Raw genomic sequence first — 22,562 nt, forward strand, 5'->3', positions numbered from 1 at the left:
TGATAATATACTATTTAGCGGTGGAAAGAACAGATCCACAAACCTTGGAGAAAATTACTTTTAAAGCATCTGTATTTAAAAGAAGAAGTCTGGGGTGTCTGGGTGGCTCAGTGGGTTAAGCATCAGATTCCATGCTCAGCAGGGAATCTGCTTGATATTCTCTCTCTCCTCCGCCCCCCAAATAAATAAATCCTAAAAAATTAGTAAATAAATAAAAGAAGAAGTCTGACCTTGATGGTCACTCTAATGCTCACTTTAAGGCACTATTTAACAACTGAACAAATATGAGAAACCTGATGTAGTTTAGAAACTGACTTCTAAGATGCTGCTAAGGTAAAGGAAATAAGCTTTAACATTTTCCCAGATAAACACAATAAAATGGGTCACATGATTAAATATAACTGGGAAAACTTTACTTTGGTGGTCTTAAAATTAGTAATATATTTGTACTTATAAGCTCTATTATAACATTTATCAGTTTGTTTTTATCAGTTTATTGTTTGTCTGTCTCTCCAATTAAATTATAATCTTCTAAATAAAAGCTATTATCACTTGGAGCTCTCAACATACTCAGAAAAATTCTTTACTGCCTCTAAGGACCATAAGGGCTCAGTCATGAGGGGAAGTGACTAGGAAAGAGATGTAACAGAAACATAAACAGGTAAGATGACCAGAAAATACTGAACAGTTTGCATGTGGTTCTATCTGTCAATAAATATCTACAGTTGGCCCAGCCAAATAGGAAAATTGGAATTAAATACCTACCGTCTATATTCAGTGGTACTACTGTTTGGAATTGCCCCACCTAAGATGACTTTTGGTTCACAGATGTCAATCTGCTTGTAAGAAAGATGACAGTGTTCCAAATGATATCTCTGTATGCATTACTGCTGAGACCAACAATACAGTTACCTCTGTAATTTTCTTGTGTTTTGTGGTTCAAGTCTGTGCTTGAAGCAGTGACCGTACTAGACAGGACTGAATGATTGCCATTGAGATTGACAGAGTCTTCTCGATGAGTTCCAACCTAAAGTTTAAAAAGAAAAAAAAAAAAAAAGTCAAGACCGTTTAGGGGCAATGATTGTTTAAATTCTTTTAATGGGCTTAATAGAGAAAATGAAATCTATCATTCATCTGAATTTAACAACTTTTTTTGGGATGCTACTCTTCTGATTTTTGGATTTCAAAAGACTTGCTGGTACCACTGCTTCTGAATCAAAATTAAAAAAAAATTCCAACTTTAAAATTTTATATTCCACAGAAGGTTGCTGTGTGAAGTGAATAAGCTAACAGAGATAAAGCACTCTAGAAGCCATAAAGCACTACACATTATAGCATCTGTTAATAATCCTGCATCAATCAATCTGCAAATCTATTCCATATGTATGAATTTGCATTTAATAAAATATTGCTACACTCCAAGTAGTAACAGTATTTATCTATACTTTGCTATACCCTTTCCTCACACACACGTACAGTTTCTTTTTTCTTCTTCCTTTGCCTCCCTCAAAAATTTTAAAAGAGCAGCAAAAGCAATATAAAATGAAATAAACTTAAAACAAAAGTTCTGCATTGGCAGGCAACAAAAATGACGTATTTTTATTGTTTTAGAGAAAAAGATGAATTATGCTAATTGCATAAATCACAATTAGCCTAAAATTAGAAGACATGCAAGTATCACCAAGTATTTTAGCTATAGTTGTATTTTTAGAAAAACTGGTTACAAATAAAGCTTTTATTAGAACAGTAGCACATGTGTCAACTACAAGATTAAGCCTTTAATTAAGAGGTTTATTGCTTGGAGTTATATATAAGAATCATTGTTTTTCAACAAATCCCTCAATCCCAGCAAACTCTTTTGCTTTGGATCCCTCTTGAGTAATTAAGAATTTGTATGGATTTTACCCTAAGAGGTATAAATACCCCTGTGCAAGTTTATCCTTTGGTTTCCTGCGAACCCAACAAAAGGCACCAAAGCAAAGTTTTAGGCAACAGGCCATTTAGTACTGGACTAGATTAGAAAACATCAGGTTTTTCACCACCCTTTTAAAGAAATGTCTGCGCTCTGTCCTTACTCTTATCTTTCATGTAGCTTTTCTTTTTAAAATTTTCCAAGGAGGGAGGGTGGCATAGGAGGGGAGAGTAAGAGGGGGGAGAGAGATTCTTAAGCAGGCTCCAAGCCCAGCATGGAGCCCGAGGTGGTGTTCCATCTCTCACAACACTGAGATCATGACCTGAACCAAAATCAAGAGTGACTTAACTGACTGGTTCATCCAGGTGGCCCTTTAATGTAATTTTTAAAAACACACTTAATGTATTCCCTATGTACTTCTAAATTTATTTAAGGACCAGTCATTGCTGAGGATTAGCTGCTTTCTTTGCTTGCTATAAACTACTTAATGATCTAAGAAGAAGGTCAGTTTAAAAATCCCATTTATAAAAATAAATATAATATAAATACAACATACAGCTGAAAAATCTTTGGGACTTTAGGAGCCTAAGCCTATTCTAAAGATAAATACTACCAGAACAATATTGACTGGCTGAAGAAATCATTGCAGGACAAAGTAAAAGCTAAGATTTCTGTGTTTGTGTTTAGAATGTGAACTTAAAACAAAACTTCCCCTGATCTTTGGTAATACGTGGTAAATTTTGTTTTCACCTACTATTCTGAGCCAAGTATTCATACCAAGTAACTTAAAAGAAAATAGTCTTTTAAAACTTAAACTTTTTTTTTTTAAAGATTTTATTCATTTATTTGACAGAGAGAGATCACAAGTAGGCAGAGAGGCAGGCAGAGAGAGAGAGAGGAGGAAGCAGGCTCCCTGCTGAGCAGAGAGCCCGATGTGGGACTCGATCCCAGGACCCTGAGATCATGACCTGAGCCGAAGGCAGTGGCTTAACCCACTGAGCCACCCAGGCGCCCCTAAAACTTAAACTTTTAAACATATGTGAATTTACTCTATACTGTATATGTACAACTCATTTTACCGCTTTGTAAGACAATACTGTCGAATAGTCACAGACTGAATTTCCATCCAACCAATAAGTGATGATGCATCTTCTGAATTCTTACTTCTTTTTATTTTATTAGTAAAAACAATTCTTTGATTTTCTGAATCATTATCTAAGTAAATCTTAGATTCCTTTCCCTGAAGGAAAATCGGATGGCTGATCAATTTGTTTTGGGATATAAACACCAACAAATATTTTCATCTCTTTGGAATACTATAAATTAAGTATTTTTTTGGCTCCCCCCCCCAAAAATATTAAGGCTTTAAAAAATGGCCTCAGACTAGCAAAAAGCTTAAAGTCTGGAGTTCTTCATGTTAATGAAGTTAGCAGGAACTTTTTTTTTTTTTTTGTAACTTGATTCCCCTTGCAAATGGCCCTCATATATTTTCTGGAGAATTTGACTTTCACAGTTCTTAAAGTTCTATTTAACCCTTGCTCACACTGGCTCCCATGTCCTCCTTTTAATCTGCAGCTACCCATTCAAAAAGCTCTGTCCACAGACACAACAGGTGTATAAACAGTTCTTTGTCTGAGCTCAGAGACTGGGCCAGCCAGATAGGACCCTATGTTTAATTGTTCCTCTCGTTAGCATACAGCTGACAGGCTGCTGCTACTGGGGGAGAAGTAGGGGAAGGCAAACCCCTAGGCCTGCTATGCTCTATATTTCAATTATTATGAAGAGCTCTATTTCAGAATAAAAGGCCCATCTCATTAAATGACATCATCCTGCATTCTGAATCTTCACAATCTGTGTATGGCCTTACTTTTGTGGGAGCACCCAACAAGGGACCTGTTTTCATTTAATTTGGCCAATAGCCTTAGTACCCACAATAGAAAAATGCTAAATCTAATTAGTTGATGAATAAGAGGTCTTGTGAATTAAGAAGCAGACTGAAAAGTACTGAGTATGAATTCCTCTCTGATTCTGAATTCTATTCTAATAATTTGTTCCATTTGTACTGTTCGCTGAATACTAATCAATTAAATTAATCAGTATTAATCTACAGACTGACTAAAGGATCTTTATTTTCTGTATGTATTTTGTTTTACCTAAAGAGGGGTTTTAGGCTAGAAACGGTAGAATGTGGTGCTTCTTTAATGATATTGCCATAAACATATAACCTGTATGGTTTTCAAACTTAAAATTAAGTTGCCATTTGGAACAATTCTGAATTTAAAAAATGGTATCAAATCTCTTAACCACCATAATGTAGTTTTAATGAAAAAAAAATTAAACTGCCCACTCAGGAAAAAATTGGTTAGAAAAAGTAAAATATAATTAAAAATAAACTCCTTCAATTCATTTGAAACCTAGACATGCAATTTCTATGGCATACACCTATACTAATAAAATTAAACACTGTCTAAATGTAAGGTTAAAACAATTCAAATTTGCTATGTGACAAAAGTGCTAACTTTGAATAAATATTACTTTATTTGCATGTTAGTCTTTAATAACTTCATCTTATGTCTCTTACAACTATTCTCGATTCTCTAACTGCTTTAAGATTTAGAAAACAGATAAAACATATTTTACATCATTATATAAGAGACTTTAAATCCTACAATTTAACACTATTTATTCTGCTGTCACAAAAGAACACCAGACATCTTCAACCATGGCTTAAACAAGAAAAACCCAAATAATTAAAAAAATTAAAAGAAATGGTTGGATTAAATTTCCTTAGTATTTATAACAAAGAAATCAAAAGACCTTATGGATAAGTTTTGTATCATAAATAAGGAACTTTTTAAGATTTCCATCAAGCTTCCATTAATACAAAAAGCTTCTTATATAACTTAGTATGACGCTGAAATCACTCTTAAGAGGAATGAGTACTTTCTGTTAAAGATAAAAGCGGTATCATGAGCTATCTACACAGCCATAAACAGATATGACATACAATAACTTTTATACTGTTGAGACCTTTTAATAATGCCCAAGTAAAATGAACAATTCTGGTCCTTTTGAAGTCCAATGTTGACATTTTAACAGTTCCCAAAACCCTGACTTTAAAATTTGAAAGTATACCAATCATATCCTAGTAAGAATATCTGACAAAAAAGTCTCAAGTTTTATATTGCATTCAGCAAATATGAAGAAATCATCAAAAATGTTGAAAGGGAATATGAAATAAATAAATGAAAATATCAATCCTATTAAAAAATAAGAGCAAATATTAAAACTATGTCAGGCTGGCTATACTAATTATATTTTAAAAAGCAGGAATTATTTATTTCTTAGTTTCTTTTTCTGACACAGTAATCTTTCTAAGAATTTAATTTTTATGTGTATTAGATAGTTAAAATAATGTTAAAAGCTTTCTGTAGTTGAAACCTCATTTACTTCTAAACTTTGAGGCTGGTCAAGTTTAGTTAAAAGTAACAGTCAAAATCCAGTCTTTTGATTTTGGCTTCTATTAACATATGTTTCTCACAGTCGGTAGTCTTATCTCCTTGGTGTGAAATATAAAAATCTTCTTCTGGAATACCAATTATTTCATCTATAAGACAAGAAGATGGCTCTTTCAAAAATCAATACTATCAGCTATGGGTGACTATTATTGACATAATCTTCTTACAATCGAAAACAATGTAAAGAAAGTTTATCAGCAACTAAGTTATTTCCCTGACCAAGAGACACTATTTTGATTAAACCTGTCTATGTAGCCTGTTATAACAAGCAATCTTGATAGCATTGCAGGCTGAGCGCTGGGCTGTCTGTACCACTTTTTTCTAGACATCAACTCTTACTCTTCTACTCTAAGTGTATTCAGGCCTACCTCAAATATTCCAACTACTTCAACAAAACTCCCAAACCGATTTCATTTAAAAAAAAAAAGAAAAAAAAAAAAAAAAAAAAGCAAGCAGTTTTAATCTCCAAGAAAAAGAAGAAAACTTGCTAACCCTTGTTACCTGCATTGGGAAGTTAATTTATGTTCTAATTCAAAAACTGGCAAGGTGTGAACTGTTGGTTAAATCTGGTCCTTGTTTTTTTTAATAAATTAAGGCGCTCTTTGGTAAATGAAGTTTTAGTGGAGCACAGCCACACCCATTTGATTTCATAATGTCTCTGGCTGCTTTCATGCTACAATGTTAGAGTTAAGTAGTTGTGACAGAGACCATCTAGCCTGCAAAGCTGAAAATATTTACTATCTGGCCTTTTTTTTTTTTTTTAAAAGATTTTATTTATTTATTTGACAGAGATCACAAGTAGGCTGAGAGGCAGGCAGAGAGAGGAGGAAGCAGGCTCCCTGCTGAGTAGAGAGCCCAATGTGGGCTCAATCCCAGGAGCCTGAGATCATGACCTGAGCGGAAGGCAGAGACTTAACCCACTAAGCCACCCAGGCACCCCTATCTGGCCTTTTACAGAAGAATGCTGATCCCTCTTCTAAATGCTAGGAGAGAAAGCAATATCATATTTAAAACTTGCAATTAGGATAGTGACCTACAGTAAAGTCCCATGAAAACCAAAATTTTATTTGAATGTTCTGTGGAATTCCTGAAATGGTACTTATTAGAATAATTCTGTTGTCTGCAAAAAATAAATGGAATGATGAAAATTACATACTTTAGAGAGAAGCTGACCTTACAAATTCTATATGGCGATACAGAATGGTTTATAAACCGATATTTCTGTGGTTACTTCGTAATTTTGGCCACGTAACTTCCATTTTTAGAAACCTTTAAAACAAATACTAATTTATGTTAACATAAAGGAAAAATATAAAAACTACCAGAAAGTCAAACAGGACCAAAAAGGAAAAGTGATTTGAGAATGTAAAATTGTGTGATTTCTTAGTCATCATCAGTTAGAATACAGAGGGGCAGGAGGGAATAATAAAAGCAGGAGATTAATTCTTGGAGATGGCTGGCAATAGCTAAATCACATACCTTCCAATAATATGAAGAGAATTGATTTCACACAGGTGGGTACTGGGCGTGTAAGCAGGGGGCTCCTGGCACTACTGATGTCCTCAGATAGTTGAAGAGCTGCCAGGATAAGAATCCTCCTCAACCAGATGCCTAAGACTTAGCTGGGAGAGTCCCTGGCTCAAAATGAGCTTCATTTCATTCTATCCTTGGATCTTTTTGCTGAAATTGAGAACTGAGGACTCAGAGCTAAATTGTTCATTTCAGAAGAATGGGAGATGGAGAGTGAGTCACCAGACAGTTTCAGATTTTTTTTGACAGTTAATAATTTTTATATTTTGAGGGTAGACCTGGCAGAAACATCTGTGGATCCACCTCCATTACTGACTGAATCTGGATGGGATGGATCGAGCTGACGATATCTGGCAGATTTTCACCAGCTCCACGTCTCGAAAAAGGCCAGAACTGGAGAGAGGATCTTGGAAGACATACTGAGCAATAGTGTGGGCTTAGCTGCTCTAGAACTGTGGCTCAGACCAAGTCAGATGTACCTCCTAATGAGAAGACTTTTTCTAAACTACTTTTTTTTTCCTTTTAAAAGAATATTTCTGGCAGCCTTTTTGTTGATGCTCTGAAGTAGGCAGCATATTCCTAAAAATGAGCTTCATTTCCCTTCATTTAAAAAGCTACTTTTTAAATTAAACTTCAGAGTAATATCTAATGAAACAATCTTTCCCTCCAAAAGTCCTTCTAAAATCCACTAGATTTCTACATGGCTTTGGAGGACTGGATTTTGAAAAGTCTCTTTCCAACTCACATCCAAAGTTCATAAAAACAACCTCCGGAAGACAGAAGTTTTTATACAAACTTGACATTTAATTGGGAGGAGCCAGAGATATATCAAATATTATATAGGAGCAGTGAACTATTAAGAGGGAAGAATCAAAAGACAATTAAGAGGTGAAGGAATAACTTCAAATGTTGCAGTTCAGGCAAACTTGGGATTTAGGTATATTTAATTTTTAAGTCATTCTTGTAAAGAAGGATAAGCACTTATTTCAACAAAATAATTATTTGACATTCTGCATTTATATTTACAACAATGCTATCTTATTATACTACTGATATTATTTTACTATTACTATTAACAGTGATAATACCCCCTTCTATTTCTATGACTTTCATAATTTTAAATGTTTCCACATTTTATTAGCTTACTGAATGCAACAAAAATTTATAAAGAGCCTGAATTTCAAGTTTCTGACATTGCAAAAAAAAAAAAAAAAAAAAAAAAAAACCCCCAAACTGGTTGTTAAGATATGCAGGCATCTAATGTTACTTATGCTGCCGAAAACACTGTATTCAGGAAACTAGGCAGCCGTATTTGATGTTTACTTCAGCTGCTCCAAAATGAATATAAATGGCTGTCTGACATGTGAATGTGAAAATCTGGAACCAATCCTGTTTTATAGAACACAAGCCTTCAGCATTTGGGGCACCTAATTATTTTGGTGATAGGTGAATTTTACCCTTGATCACATGGCTTACAGCTAGAAATCTGTTTCATAGGAGAATATTTCATAGCATGCAATAAATCCTAAAAACAATGCTATAAACATTCAAACACATGGCATCAGTTAAACTGCGGGTTCAAAAAGAGCTTCATTCCTTTCAAAGACAATCTGGATAAAAAATAACATAGGACATGTAAAAAATTTTTTGATTTGCTAAAAAATTTTACTTTTTTCTCTCTAAAGAATTATTATGTTTTTAAAAAGATGGATTGAATTATCTTATTCTCTTTGGAAATTAATTGAATATTTTTTCCTTTCATTGTCATTTAAATTACAGCTATTCTTAAAATTACTCCATATTTTCTTCATTTGGTAATAAAGCTTTAATTTGGAGTGTACAAATAATTTCACATTCCTTCTGCCTTTGAAGGCTGGTTCTGAATTATAACAAACAGCCAGACCCCTTAAAATTTAGTCTTGCTTTACTGTTTTTTGCTCTTCAGACTTCCTACACACTATTTCAAGGCAAAACTGTTCTGGCCACACATCTGAAAAGAAAAAATCTAAGTTTAAACTAAAATGAACTTGCAGAGAGTTTTAGCTCTTTGCACATGATTGTATCAGGACTTTAAGGACCAATGCTCTGTCAATGACCCTGTCCAGTAAGTACTTTTTAAAAAAGGACTTCTCTTCCAAAGATTTCATGAAAAACATTTAGGACTATAGGCATTAGTGGTCATTACAAAAGAGATGAGCACTACTTTACCATTGAAGCAGATCGACTGCTTGTAACAAGGCTTGATCCACCATAGTTTGAATTGAGGCTTCCAATTGGTGCATTATGGGATGGTCCCAATAAACTGTGTATATCACTGTGACCAGCAGGCAAACTGGTGGACGGTCCCACAGCATGGTTCCGCAGCACATGGATAGCATCATCCAATCTGTCTAAACGATCCTCCATTCGAGACTGCTGTACAGATTGAAAAAAGACATGGACGTTACCACTGGTATCTGTTAAGTCATTAAACTGCTATGTTTCCTACTTTGGGATATATGGAAGACAGCAAGTAAAATACTATCATGTAGCTTCAAAAGCAACTACCTGTACTACAATCAAGAATCAAAGCAAGGATATTTGCTGACTATGCAAAATTAACAATGCTTCAGAAACAAATCACTGCTTCATAAAAATTTATTTACCAATCTACCATGAAGCTATTTCTTTTAGCTTCCTACAGAAGATGAAAACTATTCTGCTGTTTCTGATAATTATTGGTAATAAAAACGATAACCTGGACTTTAATACTGATCTTTTGAGATACGGGCAATTTAGAGAAGGGTCCTCAAATTCATCAAGTTTAAGCTGTAATTTTGTTTTAAGTGAACAAAGCATACCTATCTGAAATGGTGAATACATCCAAATATGCTCTTTCACAAAACTGAGGAAATGATATTGTCTGTGGATACACACATGCCCCATACACAAACATATTAGAATTTTAAAAATCAAAAGCACATGCCAGTAGAGCTCTTTTAAAAGGAATCACTCTCATAACATGAAAGAACAAAAGTCTATTCTTATATACTGTACAAAAATGAAAATGGTCATTGTGTGATTTTAAAAGACTTTGGAGTCTGTACAGGCTTGAGAAGTTTAAATGGATAATAGGAAGTATAATTAACTGAAACACAAAAAAGGCACCATCTAAAAGAAATAGTACCTCACAGACATCCTTTAAGAAGGACATTGCATCTTGCAAATGCTCGTGAAGTTGCTGCTCAACTCGATTTTTCTGGCAAAGTCAAGACAGAACAGGAGGCAAAGCACAGGTTAAGATTAACTCCAAAAGAGATGAGGAAATAGCTGATGCGCATGTCAGCATAACATGTTAGTAAAGTTAACGCGGAGACCTGCAAGATCTACTTGTATTAAGGTATGAGAAGGCTGGGATTTAACAGCAAAGTTATAAGGTTAGCATCTAAACAGCACACATTGCTTATATCTGCTTGCAAAATATGAGAGAAGAAGACTTTCCTTTCAATTGTTCTGTTAGTCACAGAAAAAGAACTTTTCTATTTGCAACCTGCAATTATTGAATGATAGCATGACTTAGCATTCCATCAAGTTATCCTCATTTTGTTTTTATAATCCTTTGTAATTCTGTGGTAAGCATTGACAAGCAACAGCAGTTAACATTCTACCACAAATTCTTCATGCACAATACCTAGACAGGCTCTTTTATTCTACTGCTTTATTCGTTTCGTTAAAGAACATTTTTGCTTTTACAATGAACACGATACATTTTTTTAAAAAAAGAAAACATGGGAAATAACACTTTTCATGACAAATATAGCTGATACTACATTTTAAACTTTTAATAGGAATGTAATAAACCATATACAGAATAGTCACATGAGAAAGAATAAAATATGCCCTTTTCCCCTGCTGGACTAACTTTCTTGCTTTTACTTGGTCTCTGTGCTTTTTTGTTTTTTTTGTTTCCTCTCATAGGTAAACATAAAAGTATAGAAGAACTGAACTCTAGATTTATCAAAGGAGCAAAAATCCTGTAACTCTATTTTAATACCAGCTGTCCTGAGACCAGAAGCCTGAGGTCCCAAAGAACAGATGGCAAAAGGCACACCCAATGTATCTTATACAGTTAAACTACATCAGGCCATTTGTTACTAAAGAATTTGTATGTAATGCTATCCTACTGTTTTTTCATTGTTACTCAAGATTTACTGAAAAAATGCACCCACACTATCAGATAAAAGTGACCCATATATTCCTAAGAGGCTCTTACCAGGGAGTGGAGTGAGTTTTCATAGCTTGGGGATGAAGGAGCTTGACCTCCAGGTCTGGGCCACTGACTGGTACCTGTTGAAACAAAACACAAAACCACATATAGGTACTTTGGTTAATTCAAAGATCTTGATAATGTTCTGAAAGAAACAGTAACAATGTTCTGTCACTATATATAAACTTATGTAAGCATTTTTATTCAGCCTTCAATGTAGTATTGGCTACTTATAACCCCAATACATTAAAAACATTTTTTTCATTATTACTACAACAATGTAGGGAGTTGGAAAAAAACTATACTTTTGTATGGTGACAGATGGACACTTGCAGTGAGCATAGCACAATATATAGAGTTGTTGAATCACTATGTTGTACACCTAAAATTAATGTAACATTGTGTGTCAACTATACTTCAAAAACCAAAATCAAACAAACAAAAAAAACCCAAATTACTTTTATGTTTGCGTATCTTCAGACTTTATCCGTTAGCACACAGTATCTTGAGAAAATGTGCTTAAAATATATGTAATTTAAAATTCTATTCCTCGGGGGTGCCTGGGTGGCTCAGTGGGTTAAAAGCCTCTGCCTTTGGCTCAGGTCATGATCCTAGGGTCCTGGGATCGAGCCCCACATCGGGCTCTCTGCTCAGTGGAGAGCCTGCTTCCTCCTTTCTCTCTGTCTGCCTCTCTGCCTATCTGTGATCTCTGTCTGTCAAATAAATAAATTGAAAAAAAAAATTCTGTTCCTCGCCCATGGCTTTACATAATCTTTATGATAGTGCTATTAATGACTATGTTAATATTCACCTGATTTTCTAGATCATAATTTATTTAACCACCGTTATTACCTCACTATTGGATGTTTTGGCTGCTTTCAGTTAGCTATCACGAAAAGTATTACTATACTGTAAATGGTAAATACTGTTATTTTCTTTTTGGGAACATGTCTTGAGGATAAATGGCATTTCTTTCTTTCTTTCTTTCTTTTTTTTAAACTAGAGCCCACCATGGAGCTTGAACTCATGACCCTGAGATCAAGATCTGAGCTGAAATCAGGAGTCAGATACTTAGGGGCGCCTGGGTGGCTCAGTGGATTAAGCCTCTGCCTTCGGCTCAGGTCATGATTTCAGTCTCCTGTGATGGAGCCCGAATCTGGCTCTCTGCTCAGCAGGGGGCCTGCTTCCCCTTCCACCTTCTCCTCTGCCTTCCTCTCTGCCTACTTGTGATCTCTCTCTGTATCAAATAAATAAATAAAATCTTAAAAAAAGTCAGATGCTTAACTGATTTAGACACTTAGGCACCCCAAGGATAAATAGCATTTCCGAGTTAAAAGGTATAAATATATTTATGATCCTCAAGTCACAGAGCCAAACTGCTTTCTAAAATGTCTTACTAACTTGTGCAGAAATGCACCAAGTTCAAAAGTTCAAATTGTCTGCAAATACATTTAGCATCATCTATTAAACATTTTCCTGATTTAATTTACACCAAATTTGGAAAATGTCATTATGAAATTTGTTAAATGTTTACCCTTCAACTTTAGAAGGTAGCAATATAATAATAACATAAAGAGAAAGAAGAAGTTCAGAATAGAAAAAAAAAGGAAAAAAAACTATTAAAAAAATGAAAGGGTTAATTCATCCAGGTGTTGGGGAAAATGCAGTGTTTAAATGATCATGCCAAATAGTTAAAAAAAAAAAAAAAAGAACACGATTGATCAAAAATACTATTTTCATGACTCTGCATTTGGAAATAAATTATTTATAGAAAATAACAAAAACCATTCACTTAAATACCTATTTTTGTTCTTAATAAAAGCATCACTGACAACCTTAGTTGTATTAGAAATCCGAAGCTGGAGAACTTGAAGGTTACTTAATTTGTCTCATTTACTGCTAACTGAAGTTTTTTTTCTTTTTTAAACATTTTATTTATTTATTTGACACAGAGAGAGAGAGAGATCACAAGCAGGTAGAGAGGCAGGCAGAGAGAGAGGGGGGGAAGCAGGCTCCCTGCTGAGCAGAGAACCTGATGTGGGGCTTGATTCCAGGACCCTGAGATCATGACCTGAGCTGAAGGCAGAGGCCCAACCACTGAGCCACTAAAGCTAACTTTAGTTTTAACCTATGTTCCATCAAGCCTATTGTTGCAGATTATTTGCTACATTTAAGAAGCACTGAAAACTTATGATAACTATTGTAACTATTATACTTCACTTTAGCTGAGTAACTTAGTAATTGTATTCCCATCAATCATATATATTTCGCAAGTTGAAAAGTTGGATACATAGATTCTTAACCTGACTGTATTTCACAATTATATGCATAGTGTTGTGATTACACAGAGAAAATTTAGACACTAATATTGTAAAAAAAAAAAAACAAACGTGTTAATATACTTCATCAGCTAACAGGTTTTTTTGTTTTTGTTTTTTAACCTGTAAGCATATCACAATATTTTGAGGACAATTAAAGGTTTCCTGCGAGACATACAAAGATAATCCTATTTCAACTACACAAATTATGGACAATCTAAAGCTGTACATTGGAACAGGATAATTTATATAACAAGTAGAATTCAGCAGCCATTAGTGTGTTCCAAGCACTGATGTAGAATTATGAATTTTATGTGAATAAGAGGTTAATCATAATCCATTTTGAAAAAGACTTTACTTTGAAAGTAGTTTCTTTTGATGTTTACAATATTTTATTTTCAAACATTTTGCTCCATCTTTCCCATTTCCCTTTGGGTGATTGGCCTGTAACAGGATACTAATCATCAAATTATTTAATCTGTATGGGATATTAATACAGGTTTTATGTTTAAACACCTCAGGATTATTAGCATGTATCTGCTTGGCAAAAGAGGCATTTTTTGTGGTTCTTCAACGGGTTTAGTGTTGAGGAATGAGATGTGCAAAGAGTTACTTAGGTAAGAAATCACCTACACTCATCATTTTTCAATAATGATATGAAGAAACCATGCTAAGGTCTATATCCAAAATGTAATTCATTAAACTGGAAAAATACACTCAAAACTGTTTTGCATTTAGTATAGATTGGGCTGCCCCACTGTGACACATTGGTTAAAATAGAGTAACATGCTTAAATCACTGATACCTGCTTGAACTTCATAGAAAAGCCAAGTTATAGTTGATGGGTGGAGCTCCTTGCACCCCAGCTGTCTTTTCAAAAATTCATGCTATTGTCCCAAAGGGGACGAATGGATAGAGTTAGTTCAGTAGAAGTCAATCCTACAGCTGATGCTGGCATCTCTCTCTCTCTCTCTAGCCTGTAATCATCAACTGTAGCATTATTACACACACATGGAAGAGGATAGGGTTATTTCCTGCCTTCCTTCCCTGTCACCTGATATCTGGTATAGAAAAATGTACTAACTTGAGACTTATCCTTTCCTTCTACTAGATAAGCTCAAGCTTTCAACTGTTTCTGTAGTTAACAATTTCTATAATTACCTGCGCCTTTTAGCGATCACCCCAAAGAGCTAGTTCTTATTCAAGAAGGATTGTAATAAACTTACCTGCTATTAGAATTTAGTGACCATTTCCAAAAAACAAGGTAGCTAGGTGATTAGAATAGGAGAATGGAATTATCTGGCTAGAAAATGTGGATAGGCTTCTTTGATCACTAAATCTAAGACCCACCTAGTGTTTCTGATCTGTTCTCATTCTGAGTAGAACTTAGAGTTTACTGGTTAATAATTTTAGAGACTAGATACCAACATAGTGAATGGCTGGAAGAAATTCTTGAAAGACCATTCATCATGCATTTTCTATTTTTTTTTTTTTTATTTGCTTCTCTTAGTAATCTTACCTTAAACTCAAACTTTCATGAGAGCCCTCATACTTAGAAAAGGTTGGATAATCCTTAATATAGCACTGAGTGCTTTGCATTCCATAATCTGGCTCCAGCCAACCTTTCCGAGTGCTTCATACTTCCATATGTGAAGAGTTCATAATCAGTCATGTCCATGACTCTGGATGAAGAAGTCAGGCGCTTTCTCGCATCTAGATCTTTGTTACACTCTTTTCTTTAGACCTAGAATCTTCCTCCTCTTTTTAAAGTCTTGATCTCTTCATGAAGTTTATCCCGACCACTCGAGCTCAGAGTGAATTCTGATGGCTGTATTTTTATGTGTTTACTTTCTCAGCTAAACTGAAAACATGCTGACATCAGATAAATGCCTAACATCAGGCACACTGACAGATAATAAAAATAAATATCTCATTGATTAAACTAGCCCAAACTAAGGAATCTTTTCTTCCTCTTTATTTCCATTGTAAATATTCTCAAGATTGCTACTGAGCATGGCAATTATTAAACCTTTATTTATTTATATTCTAGAAGGAGGTAAAGAAAGCAAAACAAGTTTTGCTTGTCTACCTTCCAAGTTCCCTTAGAAAATATACCCTTTTGGGGCGCCTGGGTGGCTCAGTGGGTTAAGCTGCTGCCTTTGGCTCAGGTCATGATCTCAGGGTCCTGGGATCGAGTCCCACATCGGGCTCTCTGCTCAGCAGGGAGCCTGCTTCTCTCTCTCTCTCTCTGCCTGCCTCTCTGTCTCCTGTGATCTCTCTCTGTCAAATATATAAATAAAATCTTTAAAAAAAGAAAAAAAAAAGAAAAGAAGAGAAAATAAAATAAAACATATCCTTTTAAATACTTGTGTTGGTTCCCAAATGGCAACCGTAATAGACATAGTCATCTCTTCTACCTTGCTGCCAGAGCTCTAATTTTGTTCAGAAGGCGGATGGGATATCTGTCCTTTCCTGGTGTGAAAGAGTAACTCTATTCTTAGCTTTTGGGGTAAATCCTAATGTCTAAGATAACCACGGTGGTCCCATTTCTGTTTAGAGCAGGTGTGTTGGGGGCCCAATGCTGGCCAAGACTCATGAGGGCCAATCTGTTGAAGAAGCTGCTGAAAAAGATTCTTAAAATACAAGGAAAAGATGATCTTTTTCTTCTACTGAACACTGTTTTGGCCACATATGGTACCTTGAACTACTGAACTTGCCACCAGCCTGAGGAAGACCTACAAAGCAGTAGAGCAGGAGTTCTGACATACTAGGGTCCAGGAACCTGCCCTGCCATGGGCTTCTTCTTGTACAAGATAAGCAATCCTCTCATTATTTAATTAAAGCCAGTCAAGACAAGAGTTGCTCTTCCTTTCAGCCTAAAGCATCCTGACTGATACAGTATTACCATCTCCGAAGTTCCTCATAAACATGCTCTAGGCAGATATACATGTTCTTGGCCTAAAATTTTCCTAAGGAAAATAAGTGGAATTTAAATAAGAATGATGGTTGCCTTAGAAGATGCCCATGTAGCTCTTTGCCTGTTTATCTATCCTCAAAGGCCTGGGCCAGTCTGACTGATGGTCAGGCATAGAGAATAGGACAAGCATAGAGAGCACACAGTGGGGTAGAATTTTTTACTTTAGATAACAGGCCACTACAATATAAGGTACCAAATAATTTCCACATATTGTAATAGAAGCTTTGGTTTGTTCCATCTTTTTCATTTTTCCTTCAGCTGTGAGTAATTTATCACATTGTGCTTTCCTTCCTCCTTCTCTCTTTTACATTTCTGTCAATTTAGGGTGTGTGTATATGTATGTCTGTGGTAGCAGGATGGAAATACTAGATATAGGGGATGGGAGAGATACACTTAAAATCAGTCTTTGATGTACTGTTTCAGTAGGAATATATGAAAGAAAGAATTTTTCTTCGATTATGACTGCTGAATTGAGAAGGAAGCCTATCAGTACCTTTGTTACACACTTCAACAGACCACAGATATTTAATTATCAACTGAATTAAAGAGGGGAGAAGGATATTACCTATTAAACCCCAAATAAAGATGGAGGAGGAAATGTGAGATTTTACTTTGAACCATGATTTTTTTGAAAAATGTCTAAGTCCTGATTCTCCATTTTAGTGATGTCCCCTCATTTTTAATCCCTGAACTCTGCTGCCCGACCTCCTCCCAGGATTAATTAAAACCAAAGGACACTTTTACAGCTTACTTTTTGCAGAGGGGATGAGGAGGTGGGAACACATACTAAGGACAGATATTCTCATCTCGGATGAGAATAGGCTGTGGCAAAAATGACACTGATAATTTCAGTAAAACTGTGCCAGAAGGGTGAGTAGGGTTAAAGTTACATCATTCTTCCTGTAATTTCAGCTCTCTGTTAAATAACAACTTTAAGTCAATGGGTCTTTCATAGTCCTGACTATGTGGGGAACAGCTGTTCAACTTTTACTAGACAGCTGAAGCCACGGTGTCTGAGAAAGTGGCAGAACCCACTAAGAGCTGAGAGCAGCTGCCAGCAGTTCATCATCTCCACACTGGAATGCTTCTCAGCAGAGTCACAAAGCTGATACACAAAGCACAGGTGATAGCAAGGGCCCTGATATACCAGAAACCTTCAACAATGCAAAAAGGTTTAACAACAAAAACAACAAAGCCATGGACTTAATTAATGACTTGATCAGAAAAAGAGAATCAATTCCGAGGTCAACTGGTGGAGGAATAAGGCCATTTTTACCCAGTTGCCTAATGTCTTTTCCTCAGAACTAATGCATGTCCTCTTCAGCATGTTTTTTTCTCAAACACTGCTCAGAAAAATACATGACAAGTTTTAAAATTATAGCTTAATAAATATTAAACCTTTTCTTATAATTTTATTTATTCCTAGTATCTAAAAATTCCCATTTACAATAGTAACAACTGTACCTCAACAAGTTCATACTGTAGGATAGTAACTGGAACTTGTTAGAGCAAATGTGGAAAAAAAACGGAAAACAAATCTGAACTGCTTATCTAACTCTACTAACAATATTCATCCACATTTATAGACACTTCTTTTCCTTAGCAAAAGGCTACATTATTATGAATAACTTAGTGAATCTGAAAATAAAGACAAACTAGTAGAAACTTATTCATTTCTGAGTCTTATGCATGGTACAAGGAAAAGGCAGAGAACAAGAAAGAAGTTACATGTACTTCTAAATAGGGTAATTCTGTTTACTTCCTATGTCACCTTACCAAAAATTTTGATTTATCTCCTTCTCTATTTTGCTTTCATCCCAATTGTCAGCCTTTTTACCCTGTTATAACAATTATTCTTAGAAATTATACCAAATTAAGAATCAGAAAAGAATTAAACTAGCAAATATTTCATTATTCAAAATGAACAAGACTCTGTTTACGTATTTTCTCAAAATTCAGAAAATTTTTCATAAATTTTTACTAGATTTTATTGGAAAATAAACAAATTTCTAATATTTCAAAGCAGCCCCATACACAAGTCAGTAGTTAAAACAGAAGCCTACCTGTGAGAGGTGACGGTGATCCAACTGGTGTTGATGGATTTGATGGAAAACTACTGCTGGTATGGTCAGGAGAATAAATCTAACCAGAAAACAAAACATACATGTATCAATATGTGATAACAACAAAAATGGAAATCAATTTGCATGGAGTTATTCTTATAATCTAAGTTGCCACCCCTAAAACTCAGAGTGAAAAACTGGTTTCATCAATTTAGTACTATCCATTACCTGAAGCTATACACGGTTTTAAAACTAGGATTAAAAGAGATCTTCTATATTCTAGGGGCACCTAGCTGGCTCAATCAGTAGAGTGTGTGACTCTCATGAGTTTGAGCCCCACAGTGGACACGAGACTACTTAAAAAAAAGTATTGCATATAATAATGAGAGGAATAAAACAGATTATATCTATTTATTATCCCAACTGAAAATTATTTAGGTTTCTGTTAGAACAAAAAAGAGAAGTGACTATAGAGTTAACACATCTAATAAACAATTTTTCTTGGGATGCCTGGGTAGCTCAGTTCTAAGGTTAAGCATCTGCCTTCAGCTCAGGTCATGATCCCAAGGCCCTATGATCCAGCCCCAAATCCAGGCTCCCTGATCAGTGGAGAGCCTGCTTCTCCCTCTCTCTCTGCTGCTCCCCTGCTGTGTGCTCTATGTGTCAAATAAATAAATAAAACCTTTAAAAACAACAACAATCTTTCTTAAATATATCATCCAAATAAATGGTATTCATTAAAAATAATTATCTCAGGAAACTACTATCTTTTGACAACAGTCTTTAAAAACAGTTTTAAAAGCCAAAGAAAGTAATTTTTTAGAACAGATATTCTTTCTTTCTCATTTAATAAGTTCTCAGTTTGATCAACTACATTTTTGCCAAATTTAGCTTTAAATGATGTATCATATAAAATCAACTTGCTACCAAAGGGTATTTTGTCACTCCTGAGCAAAGTGGAAGAAACCCTAAAGTCCTTCAGAAAACGTTCCCAAAATGATTTGTGGATTCCACCACCTAAGAGGTCCACTTTATTCATTCACTGAGAGAAAGCATGCAGGTACAGGAATGGGGCTGGGGGGCAGATGGAGAGAGAGAATCTTTTTTTTTTTTATTTTTAATTTTTTATAAACATATATTTTTATCCCCAGGGGTACAGGTCTGTGAATCGCCAGGTTTACACACTTCACAGCACTCACTAAAGCACATACCCTCCCCAATGTCCATAGCCCCACCCCCCGGAGAGAGAGAATCTTAAGCAGACTCCATGCCCAGCACAGAGCCCCATGTGGTATCGATGTGGGCTTGATTTCACCACCCTGAGATCATGATCTGAACTGAAATCAAGAGTTGGATGCTTAATCCAGTGAACCATCCAGGCATCCCTAATGGGATACACTTTATTTTTTTTTTAAGATTTTATTTATTTATTTGACAGAGAGGCAGGCAGAGAGAGAGTGCAAGAGGAGGAAGCAGGCTCTCCGCTGAGCAGAGAGCCTGATGCGGGGCTCGATCCCAGGACCCTGGGATCATGACCTGAACCGAAGGCAGAGGCTTTTAAACCACTGAGCCACCCAGGTGCCCCTGGGATCCACTTTAAAGAATATAACATCTGGATGCATAAATTTTGGTATTTTGGCTAAAAGTTTTGTTGCGGTATTTTGTATTTATTTTATATTGCTAAAAAAAACAGTGACAGAGAATAGGGACAAGTTTACTTAATTAACCATTAAATATTTTTAAAATCTCCAAGTACTAAGGGTTCCTAGGAAGTTTTCCCTAGGAAATTCTATTTCTATTCTATAACAAGCATAATAAACCATCTTCACATCTTAGCACTTAACTCAGGCAAACAAATCAACTTATGTGGATGAACTGTGGTCAAACATTTTTAAAAAGGAAAACTTCTTGTGGATGAAAGGAGTCCTCTAACAGAAATACCCTTGTTCTGTATAAGCTTAGAGCTCTAATGAATTTAAAGAGGCCCAAATTATGGCAAACAAGAGGGTCTCAGCATTGGTTTTAAAGACAGCATAATATGCTGAAAAAGCCAGATACTGGGACAGGCTCATGAGAAACAAAATTCAACAAGTCATGATCATTAAACATAACAGCTTTTATTTTTTAAAAAGAAGAAAGCACTAAGTGAATTGCAAGCAGCCAAAAAGCCCATTTTCCTTCTACTGCAAATGGATATACCTACCTCAAAGAAAATACACTAATTTGTATAATGTTACTAAATTCTAACTGTAAATGCCTTTAATCACGAACTCTCTCCAAACAGCCAGATCTAGAAGTTGTATATTCAAGTTAAAAAGCCATTTTGGGAAGGCAAAAGTATCGAGACTTCGAAAAATGTTATGGAAGGACTTAGTAACAGGGAAGGTAGTATTATTAAGATCAATACTGTTGATCTTACAGTTGTTACCTTGGAAAAAAATCAGGATGCACATGTGAAAATTAGCTAAAGGTCACATTTTTAGGAATAACTGATTTTTTTTTTTTAAGATTTTATTTATTTTTGACAGAGACAGAGTGAGAGAGGGAACATAAGCAGGCGGAGTGGGAGAAGAAGAAGATGGCTCCCACTGTGCAGGGAGCCTGATGCGGGACTCAGTCCCAGGACTCTGAGATCATGACCTGAGCTGAAGGCAGACAGTTTAACCGACTGAGCCACCAAGGCACCCCCTGATGCCAACTCTGATGAAACATGTTTTAACTATAATACTGGTAATAGAGGGAAGAGTTGATACATGGAGAGTGGGTAGATGAACAGTGAGAAAAGTTTCAGTTTCACGCAAAACTTCAGCATCAAGTAGACCAACTTGCTGTAAAGATCAACAGCATGAAAGGCCTGGAGAAACAGTGCTGCTTCTGTCATACCCTCCTGGTTTCGTTGTGTTTCTTCATAATGTTTACTTTGATCCTTAACTGTAGAAACTTGTTCACTTGTTTTATTATCTGTCTCTTACCTTTTCTACCAATAGAATGTATGCTCCAGAAGAGCTAGGACTTTGTCTTATTCAGACAAAATCTGAAGTATACAAGAATTGCAGTATTCAGATTATACAACAGTGATGGTAAATATATACTTGTTGAAAGAATGATAATTATCCTTGTGAGAAGTTACTGTTTGAGTATTTCTTTTAAATCACTGTATATAATACTTAGGCTCCATTTCTCTTTCACCCTTCCAGTTTTTTAATGTAGGTTTCCCTCAGAGCTCTAGTCTCAGTTTTCTTTTCTATCTACCTGTGTTTTATCCCTTAGTAATATCATTTCTGAAAGTATCAACTATGAAAACTCTATGAATGACTACTAAGTTGACATTTCTATGTGCATACTGGTTGCTGGACCTCTCCAACTGGGCATATGGCTTCACCTCAAGCTCTATATGCGAAGCCAAACTTTGCATCACTGCCCCAAGCTTCCTGTCCTTCCCATCTCTACTCCTCTGTTTCCTCTACTTCAGGACCAGCATTCTCATGGTTACCAAATCCACTCTCTCTCCCCCCGCCCCTACTACCCTCCCTCTAGTCTTCCCACCACAGACTCTAATACCTGCAGTTCTCTGTGTTTCTGGAATAGGAACACATCTTTCTCACCGCTCTGACACTACTTTAAACCTTTAGTAGAACTTATGAATGGATCATTTAAGCCTTTATATTTCTAGTTATTCCCTGCTCCTTTTACCCCATATATAATTGCCTGAGCTACTGTCCCCAACCAGTTCTCAACAGTCAAATCCCATGAAGTACTTCCTGTTGCCTACTAAATAGAAGAGAATGACATTTGATGTCTTCCATAATCTGGACACAAAATATCTTTCTACCTTATAACCTAATTATAAACATTATGTACCCTATAATCTAAACAAAAGATGTATTTTTTTTTCATTTTCTGAACATAGCTCGTCCTTTCAAAATTCCTGTTTTTAAAAAAATTTCTTCCTGATGGAATTCTTTTTTTTTTAAAAAAGATTTTATTTATTTGATAGA

At 35.4% G+C, this 22,562-nt stretch overlaps 1 protein-coding gene across 7 annotated transcripts in view; it reads right to left on the reverse strand.

The window, feature by feature from the left end:
* TCF12 (transcription factor 12) overlaps positions 1-22,562 on the reverse strand; it is a 389,433-nt gene that overhangs the window by 19,167 nt on the left and 347,704 nt on the right. For 5 of the 7 annotated variants that reach the window (XM_044231896.1, XM_044231898.1, XM_044231899.1 and 2 more), the window contains 5 exons: positions 18,565-18,643; positions 11,213-11,286; positions 10,127-10,198; positions 9,169-9,375; positions 913-1,027 (listed from right to left, as the gene is read on the reverse strand). In XM_044231896.1, the coding sequence (XP_044087831.1) occupies positions 913-1,027; positions 9,169-9,375; positions 10,127-10,198; positions 11,213-11,286; positions 18,565-18,643 (547 nt within the window). The remainder of the gene's footprint in view (positions 1-912; positions 1,028-9,168; positions 9,376-10,126; positions 10,199-11,212; positions 11,287-18,564; positions 18,644-22,562) is intronic. The other 2 variants (XM_044231897.1, XM_044231902.1) reach the window with 1 other exon arrangement.

Source organism: Neovison vison, chromosome 13 (genome assembly GCF_020171115.1).
Source record: "Neovison vison isolate M4711 chromosome 13, ASM_NN_V1, whole genome shotgun sequence".
In the NCBI taxonomy this organism is placed as follows: Eukaryota; Metazoa; Chordata; class Mammalia; order Carnivora; family Mustelidae; genus Neogale; species Neogale vison.